The following is an 11891-nucleotide window of genomic DNA, read 5'->3' as shown; positions in this document are numbered from 1 at the left end:
CGAAAGAGACTTAACCTCTGGGAGTTTGGGGTGGGACCAGCAGTCTCAGCTGGACTAGCTGAGGTAAGGATGGCTGCGTCCTGCTCCTTCCCGCTGCTGGTTGAAGGGTCCTGGGGCCCCAACCCCCCGAAGAACTTGAGCACCAAGTTGCAGATGTACTTCCAGAGCCCAAGGAGATCCGGAGGCGGGGAGTGTGAGGTCCGCCAGGAGCCGGGGAGCCCGACCCGCTTCCTCGTGCTCTTCGACTCCAACGACGGTGAGGGGGACTAGGGGTGCGGGTGAGAGGGGACAGCGGGGCTCTCCTTCCAGGGGAAACTTGGGGCTGGGGCACGCGGCGGGAGAACCGGGCCGGACCCAGAAGCAGCTGAAGGGGAGGGCATGAGGGGCGCGGAATGGACAAGGTGCCTTGAGGGCGCTGCGGTTCCCCCTGAGCTGCGCTTCCAGGCGCTCCCGGAGGCAGACCGCGCCCGTGGGTTAAATAAACTTTTAGCACCGTAGGACAGAAGGGAGCCGCCTGAGAGCTGGTGCGCCCACCTCATTTTACAAGGCTACATCGGAGTTGCAATGCCGTTTCAATTTTTGTCTTCTTCCTATTAAAGCAGCAGTTCTGGAACTCCAAAGGTTTATGGGAGCACACTTTGAAGGGAAGAGAGATTTTCCCGGGGAAAGCCATAAGCGAGATATTGAGGAGAACTCTTCAGACAGGAGCTCACTGTACAAACGAGTGCTGGGGGGCAAGACAGCAAACGCGCTTCCAGGGACGTTTGGGGCACCCTGGGGCAGGTTTGGTTTGAGGAGTGATCTCTCTCCTTATCCCTGTACACAAGCAAGGTCTGAGGGCTGGGACTAAAAAGAACACGTAGGGTCAGGGAAATTGTATCAGATGACAAAGAAAGTGCTTATATTTTTTAAAAAATCTCTTATTAAATCTCTTAAAAAAAAAGTGGGGAGGACATTAAGGCTAATAGAAAGTTGGGTTGAGATGAGAGAGGGCCTTGTATGACATGCTAAGAAGTATGAACTTTTCCTCACAGGTAGGCAGGAGTCATGTACAAATGCGCTTTAAGGAGATACATTTGGTTGAAAATAAGTATGTTGATTTTTGTTGGGAGAGACTGCCGATCTCAGACCTTTGAAGAGGGTTGTACAATATTCAAGTCAGGAGAAGTGAGGCCTTGAACAAGCAGAGTCTGTGAGGATGGAAGATACATGTTCATGCTCTGTTCTGGATTTGGTAACTGATTCCATGGGAATGGTGGCCGCTCCATTTGAGGGAGAAGGAGAGGGAGAGCCCCTGTGCTTTCTCTTATCATTTAGATGGGGAAAGAGGGGTAAAGCAATATGATGAGTCACAGGGATTTCTCCACAGTGTTCATGGAGATTCCCAGTGGTTCTGGGGTCGGAGAAGGGCAGATGTGCTGTCTAGAATCTCATTGTCTGGGTGTAAATATAGAGGCTTACTGGTGGGGAAAGGCAGATACTGTTGACCAACACAAAGGATCTTTGTCCGCTGGAACCTCTTCAGTTGGTTTCAGGGTGATCTTTAGGCTGGGAGGAGGTGACATTCTGAGTTAATCAAGACCTTTGAACTTGGGTAGAAGTTCCCTCCCCACAGGCACCTGAGCAGCTGAGTTCGCCCCTCCTGCTGTTGCCATTAAGGAAGTGGGAGGACAAGGACCCACCAGTTAGCTACTTGCTCTAGACACCTACCAGGTCTGCACGGGAGGCATGTGACCTGCTGCTCCCTGAGTACGCACTTTTTCCATTGGAATCTCAAAAGCTAGGATGTCTCCACTTTCCTGTTGCTGAATTTGGAGAAGCATTTGGGCCAGAGGAGAGCCAAGGAGTCTTACAAGGCCATGAGAGCAACTCGAATGCTCTGGGGCAGGGATGCCAAAAGGGAAGAATGAAACCCAAAGAAGAGAGGGGTGCACAGATACGTGTGAAGGGAGCGAGGTGGGCAGGGGACAGGAGACGGGCTGGACTCAGATCCCTTATGAAAACAAAGTACAAAATGTTTTCCAAGGATTAATTTCACCAGGGAATGTTCAGAAGGGAATCTTGGCAATGGAAGTGCCCCCCGGCCCCTGCCGTTTCACTCTTCCTCAAAGGGTTTTACCACTTTGATTCCAATTGTCAGCATCACCATGGGCCTGGCCCTTAGGGACACTTCTTTCTTCTTTAGAATCCCATTAACCTCAAAAATAGTCCTCAGACTGGACTTGCATCTGAATCACAACCAGTAAACAAGCACATTCCCAGGTCTGTCCTAGAGACTCAGGTGTCCTGAGTGTGGGTGAGTGGGAACCTTCTCGGTTAACCAGCACCCCAGGTGACCCTGATGTGCTGAGTTTGAGAATCCCTATTGTTTGTTGATGACCCTGAGTGAACAAAGAGGGAAATACTTATATAGACTGCAAACCTCATAAAAATACAAATAGCAGAAATATAATTGTATGATGTTAACATCATTCTGTTCTAGTCAAAGCAGAAAAGATTTCAGTCTAGGTGCCAGGTTTCTTCCTTCACATCTCTCAGCCCACTTCCTCCCTTCCTCCACCCCTAGGCTGTTGACACCCCTCTTGTGGTACCCCCAGCATAGACACTCAAAGCTTATTTCAACTCAAATTCTTGTATGAAAAAAAGGTCTTAGGGGGTGGAAAGTCCCTACTCAGTTTCAGTTTCCTACCAGAGAAACAGCTTTCTCAGCAACAAGTGGTCAGGAGCTTGCTAACAACAAATGACCTGCCCCAGTGCCGCCCTGAGCATGAGTTCTCCCCAGGGACACCCTCAGCCCTCCACAGCAGGAAGTGGCACCACAAGTGCAGTCTCATAGTGTAACACAACTTGATACTTATCATTCACAGACTAAGAATGAGCTTCAAAGCACTTCTCTGTAGAATTTAGCATATAGCAAACAAAGTATTTGGAAGCTGTATACCTTTATATAGTTTGCTGAACTTCTGAAAAATCAAGTATAAACTGACATGTAAGGTTTTAAACCCTGTTTCAGATGTGTATATTTATCCTCTTTTCTTGTCATAATTTGGCTCCTGATTATTGTCAGTTTCTTGGGGGTAAGGGAACCCATCTTCTCCTTAAATAAAATGAAATGTGGACGGTCTGAGATTGGTGCAGAAGGAAGCCTGTCCACGTGGGTAAGGGTGGTCAGAGGTCAGCGGTTCAGCGCTTTTTCCTCTCAGATTCACCTTCACCTTGTTGCAGATCACTTGCTGTCTGCTCTTTTGAAATGGTCTGCCCGTACGTATCACACGCATTCTCAGAACAGGCTGGTACATTTAGATGCCTGGACAGGACTCTGCCAAAGAAGAACAAAAGGAATGCAGCACAGAGGTCCATGACTCTAGAGAGCTTGGCTTACCAAACTTAGCTTGCTTTCTGGGCTCAGGGGTCTTGTCCAGTCCTCAGTCCTCACTCTAGCTTAGGGCAGCCCATCTGGAGTCCATACAAAAACATCTGCCCTGCTCATAAAGAGTGAAATTAGAGTTTGGCAATCCTTCTCATATTGTTTCTCAGGCCCATTTCTGAGATGGCATCCAGTTAAGGCATCATCTTCATGGATGGTTGAGGTGGGAAAGCTATTCAAGCTCCTCTTGATGAAAGATTCTACCTTTACCATTGGCCTGATCAGGCAACCATGTCAGAGCACAACATGGTACCCCAACATCCACGGCAGAGCCGCACCTGTGAACACAGGGCACTCTCAAAAGTTCTCCTTCACCCTGACCTCTTTGTACCACGTGACTATGTTGACCACGCCTCCTCCTCTAAATTTACTCACTCCCTGTTCTCCATGGCCTCAGATACACCGATTTTCCTTTTCTCTCTCTGGCTGCTTCTCCTTATGATTATAACTTAAGTTTACATAGCTCTTGTGGGTGTTACAAAATTCATTCACAGATACTGCTTCACATGAGGAAACTGAGACACAAGAGAAATTAAGTTATTTTCTCCGTGACTCAGCGAATTCGTAGCAGAGTTGGAATTTGAATCCACGTCTTTGGATTCATGTCCCCTGTTCTTTTTTTTTTTTCGCTACAGCCCAGCAGCCTGATGTGCTAATTTTGTGTGTAAAAATATATCCCATCCCTCCTTTCCTACTCCTTTTATTATCAGATGTGACGCTCGTATCATCAGAGATTAAAGAATTGATTGAAATACCTTTTAAATGAAGCTCTTCGCCATTCTGCTTATGGTCACCCAGTCACCTTCTTAAAACATGGCTTCCATCATGTCACATCCTAGCATCACTGACTTTCCATGAAGGATGCTTTATTGATTTCCCTTCACTGTGGAATAAATATTGCTGTTTCTGAATGCCTACGGAGCATCAAGTACTGTACTAAGTTCTTTATAATGTTTCTTCAATTTATTTATTTATTTTATTATTTTTTAAACTTTTTTTATTGAGTTATAGTCATTTTACAATGTTGTGTCAAATTCCAGTGTAGAGCACAATTTTTCAGTTATACATAAACATACATACATTCCTTGTCACATTCTCTTTCGCTGTGAGCCACCACAAGATCCTGTATATATTTCCCTGTGCTACACAGTACACTCTTGTTTATCTATTCTACATTTTGAAATCCCAGTCTGTCCCTTCCCACCCCCCATGTTTCTTTAATTTAATCCACGTAACACCCATTCAAGACAAGTCTTCATGAATTCCTTATTAATAAACAAGAAGACTGAGACTTTGTAAGTAAGGCATATTAAGGAATATGCTCAGGGTTAAAAAATGTAAGTTTAAAGATAGAATTCTAATCCATATCTGCTTGCTATTCTTTCCCTCTTTTCACCACACACAGCCTCTCTTGAGAAACTGACCAAGCTGTTGATTGACGATGATGAAGCCCATGGAAATTATAGAATTATTTTGTGAATAAAAGATTGCTTGACAGTGGCTTTTTTAAAATTTCAGTTCGGCAGCAAGTTCTGGAGAGAGAGAATCATGAGTTAGTATGGCCAGGAAAAGGAACATTCAAGTTAACTGTCTGGTTGCCCACAGCCCCAGATGATGGCTGTGAGGGGAAAAGTCCAACAAAGGTAAGTAAAGGAGTGATTAAAAGGGAAGTGGGGTGCTCTCCCAAGACGTGTTGGGTGGGAATCACGGTGGGGAAGATACAGTGGAACGAGAACTATAACTCAAACTGGAGTGAGAAAAGCAAATAATTACAGATGTGGAGGGAGTGAGAGTGGGGTAGGGTGGGTTCGGAATAATGGAAAAGGAAGCACTTCTTGTTTGATTTAGACACTTTTGGAAAATTCAGGATTTGGGGGTTACCATCATGGTGGTTTGAGATGTAAAATCTTGGGTCGATTTGTCCTGGGTGCTTAATAACCTGGAACTCGCTGTATTTGTTTTATTTTCAGTCGGTTTTGAGGGGACAGCGATTGATCTATATTGCATGTACTAAGTTTTTCCTCGATTGTAAAATCGGAGAGTCATGGTATTTACCTCTGTGGATTGTTGGATCATTGTGAGGATTAAATGAGATATCCTCCATAAGGCATGTGGCACAGTGCTTGTTAATAGTAAATAATAATTGTTACACAGGGAAAAGAACAGGAGCTGGGCTGTTTCTCTGATTTAGGTCTTACCCCAAACACCTGGTGTTCCTTTGGGGTTTCTCTTATTTGTGGCTTGTTTTTACCCGTGATTTGTGTGCGGAGTAAATGGACGCCACCGCATGTGACATGCATTCAACAGCATCACTACCTGAGCTGTTATCATTTCTGTAGACTTTCCATCTCCAGGCTGGTCCCAGGGAGACTTTCTTAATGTAAAGAAATTATTAGTAATTTATTAATGTTCCTTTATTGTTTGGGTTTCAGGAATCCAAGACCAAAGAACATGTCAAAGAATCAGGTAACTTCTCATTCACTAGGCAATTTTGCTTTTCTTAAAGGCTTTGCGTTGCAGAGGTCACCCCTCTCTTCTTGACTTCACAAGACAGCATTGCTCAGCTGAGAGATGCTTTGGGCTGCATCACCTACATCCTCTCAGCCAGCTGTGCAAAGGTTGCCCCTTGAGCTCTAAGGGCTCAGGTCAGAAGGACGGGAACAGCTCTCTCTGTGGGGAGACACTTTGCAATCGAGGGGAGGGTAAAGAGGTACCTGGGAGGTGGATGAACTGACTTTAAGAGTCCACCTGTGCCCCGCCAGCCATTGAGAAGCAAAGAAGTGACGTGACAGTGGGTGCTGTGTGCGGCTAAGTCTGTTAGCGCTGCTTTGTGAACGCTGGGTACAGAAAGTGGGTGCAGCCCTCCAGGCCAGCAGCAGCTCTTCTTGTCCCATCTGCTGTAGCTGTTGTGGATGCTGCCGCTTGACTAGTGTCTGGGTGCTGGCCTCTTGTGATACCTGGTACTTACCAAAGAAGCCACTAGTTTTCCTGGCTAAGCATGCTGTTATAAAGGTGAGGAAATGATGAACTGTGCTGAATGGCCAAGCAAGAGAGAGAAAGTGATACATATATCCAAATCTTAGGGGAAAGAAATTAAAAAAAAAAAAAGTCTAAATATTGTCCTCTAAAATTGAAATTGTCTAAAGAACGTGTTTAGATTTTTGCAGCTTTCTCTTTTTGAGAATGGCTCTGGGATGAGAGCTGCCTTTACTTGTCAAAATGACTGAGGTTGTTTTTACCTAACATGGATGCACTTTAAACTGTAGAATCCATGCATGGTTCTCTTAAGAAACTCATGATTTCTTGTGAGATAAGATTTTTTTGTATCTTTTGAGGAAGTTCTGCTTTCTGTTCTTCAGATGTGGAACTGGCTTAGCCAACTCCCAGTGTTCACTGTGACCCCCTAAGCCCTTATCTATTTCTTGGAAGATGCCCTAGTGCTGTACCCTCAGGCTCAATTTGGGGCCAGGAAGTGGTTTTATATTTGTAGTATGTTTATAGTCTGTGCCATTTCTCACATCTGGAATTTAATCGTTTGTGTTTCTTACAGTTTTGTAGATTTCATTCTGTCTTAAGTGATTTGTTAGCACTGTTTCAGATTTGCTTAGAATTCCCAAGTGTATTCTCAGGAAGAGCCATCTAACCCCACCCCACCAATGGACTTCTCATTGTCCTGGACATTTTAGACCCATTTACTTACCTATTTTATCCTGAGCCCAACTCTAATGGTGATAAACAGCTAGGAAGTTGGGTAGTTTTCAACAAGATACTTAAGCTGCTCTCTTTAAGAGATGGAAGAGGAGGTCCTTTGTTGAATGGTTGCTTCACACTGAATCATGACAGTGGTCCTAAGACTAGGACTCGTGAAATGAATTGGAATGCAGATAGTTTTCAGAACTGAGCACAGTGAGGGCTGGAGGGTAGTTCCCTAACAGGTTCCTTATCTCAAGGATGAAGGGAGCAGAGGATGCTGCATCATGGATGCACGAGGCATGCCTGAAACCCAGAGCTTCAAGTGAAGATTGACAAGTAGTGGACAGAGCAGAGGAAGGTCAATCAAGGCACACAGCAACCTCAGGGCACGTGAGCACTTAGCCAATGTCCTGTTCTAAGCTAAGCTGAGTTAGGCTGTGCTTGAAAGGTAGAAACAAGCAATTGAAAGAACCTGGAGAAAAGAGAAGGGCAAGAGTGGAGAAGTACTGGTCACTGGTGGTCAACACATTCTGGCATTTCCAAGTCTGTATTTCCAGCCTGCTCTGTCTTCTAAATTCCATGCCTTGTGTCTGACCTTCTTACTGGAAAATGTGTTAGAGCCAACATGTCTGAAGCCACCTGTGTCATCCTCCTCAGCAAACCAGTGTCCTCTTCTGGCTTCCTTATTTCTCTGGAAGTACACAACTCGTCTGCCCATCATCTACTAGAGATTTCAGTCATCTCTCTTCTTTAAACCTTCACATATGTTCGTCAAAGAGACTTCACAAAAATCTTTTAAAATTTTCCTGATCTATCCCTCCCTCACACCAGTCCCCGTATTACATCACAGATCCAACGTGGCAGGTACACTCTGCTTGGTCTCTGTGTATCTCCTCCTTAAATCTGACCAGTCCTTTGCACAATTGCTCAACATCCTGTCATTCTTTTCACAGAAACCTTCCATGACTCGCCCACCTTAACACCAACTACAAGATAAAGTCCAGACCACATTCTGGATGAAGTTGACTTTTCTGCCTCATTTCTTACACCCCTGCACATAAGTGCTCCTTGAACTTCATCTGTCAAGTTGCCATTTCCTAAATAGTTTTGGTGAAGCCCCGGCACTCTGTCTCTACGTCTGTTGCTCATAACACCCTCTACCCTACTTTTCTCTACCTAAATTCTAGATAGCCTTCAAGATCTACTCAGGTTCCTCCTCTTGTCTGAAGCCTTCCAAGCCAACCCAACCCCTTTTCTCCCTTCTTTGGATTCCTGGCTTGATTGTTGATACTCTTTATTTGGCAGTTAACCAAGCCTCTCTTGTGATGAAGCTTCTAATAGTCGTGGGGTTATAAAACTATATTGCTGGTTTAAAAAAAAAAACAACTGTATTGCTGGTAAGGCTCTTTCCATTCACTTAGTCCAGTACTCTCATTCTATACTTAAGAGACGTGCTGAGGTCACATGGCTAAAGAGTGGCTGGGTCGGGGGTTCAACTCATGTAGCTCCCCTCCAAGCTCGGTGGGCATTCTGTTTTGTCATACCCATCTCAATGAATGCTACTTTGTGTTCTTATCGAAACCTTAGGCTGTTTTTACTTGGCAGGAGTGTGTGTGGTGTCACATCAATCACTTAAAAGGAGTATTTGTCAGTGTGATCTCACTGCTGTAACAACCCCCCAAATCACAGTTCAGTACAGTCGGCAGCCAGGGTGGTGGGGGGACTGCTTCACACAGTTGTTCAGGATCCAGGCTCTTTCCATCTTTGTGACACCTTTGTCTTTGATATGTTGCCTCCAAGGTCACTGCAAGAGAGAATGGAGAGTCACATAAAGGGGATTTGATTGGCCAGGCCTGGAAGTGGAATTCACTACTTCCACCCATATTCCATTAGCCACAGGAACTCTACTGTAGGAACTGAACAGTAGGAAGTCTGGGAAATGTTGTCTAGGAGGAAAGCAAAATGGATTTGATGAGCACATAACAGTTATTCCGCCATAATAAACATTTACAGATGTCAGTTCCCTTTCTCATTTTCCTTGTATAGCTCCACCAGAAAATCTGTAAGTTCCTTATCTAATGTTTTTTGTGTGCACCCCCCCACACACATCCAGTGCCTTGAACACAATAACGGCTCCAATTGAATAGTTGTTCACAGGATGTCTAAAGATCACAACATATCCATCATGCTTCACTGGACAAGCACAGAGTGACACTGACCGTCTGTATACAGTTGACTCTTGAACAGCACGGGTATGAACTGCACAGGTCCACTTATACATGGATTTTTTTTCAATAAATATATTTGAAAAATTTTTGAAAATTTGTGACCATTGGAAAAAACTCATGGATGAACTGCACAGCCTAGAAATATCAAACAAATTAAGAAAAAGTTAGATATGTCATGAATGCATAAAATATATGTAGATGTACGTATAATACATACAATATACAGAATATGTGTTAGTCAGCAGCTCATGTTTTAGATAAGGCTTCCGGTCATCAGTAGGCTATTAGTAGTTAAGTTTGTGAGGGGTGAAAAGTTATACACAGATACTTGACTGTGCAGGGGGTTGGCGCTCCTAACCCCGTGTTGTTCAAGCTTCATCACAAGTGTATGTAACTCACTTACAGTCAACAATGGAGACGAACAAGCTGACTGGGGTGGTTACTGCTGAGCGAGTTTGAGGTAAACGCATAATTCTCTGGGCCATTTTATCTTCCATGTGTATACCCTAGTCATTCACTGCAAAGTGTCCTTTTTCCTCTTCAGTGATGGAAACTTACTGCTTTCAGAGCAAAATGTGTTAGCTGATGCCCATGTTTGGGCATTTTAGGATATCTTGTTTTCCTCCAGTGGCCTAAGCAGTAAGTCTCTCAACTTTATTGAGCCTCAGCTGTATACCATGTGCCAGCAATAGAGCAATACAAAGATGAATAAATATGTCCCTTGCTTTTGAGAAGCTTGGTTCAATAACTGTAATATGGTGCTGTGATAGAAATATATGTCAAGTGCTATTAAAAATAAGGCAGGTTCCTCAGGGAAATGAGGCAGTAAAGAGTATAATAAAATTTAACATAATCATCATCAGCATCACAGTAAGATTTAAAAGCTATTTTAACTTTTAATTAAATTAAGCAAAAAGTCTTCTATGATCTGTTTTTATTTGAGTTAGCCAAGAGATCAGGAAGGGAAGATGGCAGTGGAATTATTTCATGGTGATTTACTTTGCTAAGAACATGGTAGATGAATGTAACATCTTGTACCCTTTTTGTCTCCCTAAAATCAGATGTATCAGAAGAACTAGACGCAGATCTCTCTCTCAACGGAAGATCAGAAGAAGTGGAGAATGCTCCCAAAGAACATGAAAACATTTCCTCTTTGGTTGCATTTGAAAATGTCATGGCAAATATCACTGATATGATATTAATCCTGTTAGTTGAGAACATAAGCGGCCTGTCCAGTGATGACTTTCAAGTGGAATTAATAAGGGACTTTAATGTTGCTGTAGTTACCTTTCCAAAATACTTTGGTAAGATCGACTGATGCTCCATTTGCCAGCCTTCTTTGTGCTACCCTTTGGGATTTGGGACACCCAGCTTAGGGTGAAAGCTTGACTCTTTCTAGTTGCTAGTAAGAGAGGCCTCCAAGTTAATACAGGCGCTTTCTTATTTTGAAAGAGAAGCAAATTTGTTTTGAAACCAAATTCTGGTATGTTTAGTAAATCAGGCTTTACTGTATGTGTTATGTGTGTGTGCATGTGTGTGTGTGTGCGCGCGCGTGTGAAAGAGAGAGACAGAAACACACAGATAATGCACCCAGATAGAAATCTAAAGTCTCAGGTTATTAAAGTGATTCCCAGTGGAGGAGTCAGTGTTTTCCCATATGTTATCCCATTGTGGGGAGTAAATATTGATCTGTGTTACTAAACTGGGCTTACTGGAGGGTAGCAATAATGACAGCAAACACTCACATAGTGTTACCATAAGTCAGGTACTACACTAAGCTTATTCCATGTATTGATTTATTTGTCCCTCTCAACAATCTTTTGAGTTTATTATTATTATTATTATTCCTCACCTTATGGTTGAGGAGACAGAGACACAGAGATGCTAATAAATGGAAGCACTGGATTTGAACCGAGGTGGCCCACCTCTATACAGTCTCTTCTCTTATCCCCTTGACCATATATTTCCTTAGTACTTCCACGGCCGTCACCTGTGCAGGGGTGAGTAAGTGCATGTGGTGCAGAAAATGGGTGCTCTTTAAGTCTGTGTGAGGAGTCTGTGGACAGTTTCTGAGATGATGGAAGAGTTATCTCCGGAAGACAAGGAAATTTTCCAATTCCGAGCCCTCACTAGCCCATGGCCATGGCAGTGGAGTGGCTGATTAGGAGCACAGGTCATGCAGTCAGAATTCTAACCCCACCGTTTAACTAACTATCTGAGGTTAGCCAAGTTACTACCTTCTGTATGCTTTACTTTCCTCATCTATAAAATGGGGACAATAATACCTACTGATAACAGTTTCCATGAAGATCAAATGAGATGATGTTTGAAAAGCCTTTAACATTGTACCTGACACGTGGTAAGGACTCAATAATGGGAGCTATTCTTATCTCAAATTTATGATTATTTCTTATAAAGGGAAAACTAAGTTGACTTGCTTTAGTTTATTGATCAAAAATCTTGATCTTGAATACCTACTATGTGCCAGACACTTGTCTAGGTGCGATACATACAGAGATGAATAATTCTTGGTTCCAGGTCTC

General features: G+C 43.6%; 1 protein-coding gene across 4 annotated transcripts in view; it reads left to right on the top strand.

Moving 5' to 3' along the window:
* Nucleotides 1–30: 30 nt before the first annotated feature.
* The window catches only part of PARP14 (poly(ADP-ribose) polymerase family member 14), a 42195-nt gene continuing 30334 nt past the window's right edge, over nt 31–11891 (top strand). For 3 of the 4 annotated variants that reach the window (XM_010981532.3, XM_064494577.1, XM_064494573.1), the window contains exons 1-4: nt 32–256; nt 4946–5070; nt 5860–5893; nt 10410–10652. In XM_010981532.3, coding sequence (XP_010979834.2) covers nt 70–256; nt 4946–5070; nt 5860–5893; nt 10410–10652 — 589 coding nt within the window. In that variant the 5' untranslated portion in view covers nt 32–69. Of the gene's footprint in view, nt 257–4945; nt 5071–5859; nt 5894–10409; nt 10653–11891 lie in introns of all 4 variants that reach the window. The other variant, XM_064494581.1, reaches the window with a different exon arrangement.

This window comes from Camelus dromedarius, chromosome 2, assembly GCF_036321535.1.
Source record: "Camelus dromedarius isolate mCamDro1 chromosome 2, mCamDro1.pat, whole genome shotgun sequence".
In the NCBI taxonomy this organism is placed as follows: Eukaryota; Metazoa; Chordata; class Mammalia; order Artiodactyla; family Camelidae; genus Camelus; species Camelus dromedarius.
The sequence above is the reverse complement of the archived record's forward strand: the minus strand, read 5'-3'. Positions and strand labels throughout refer to the sequence as shown.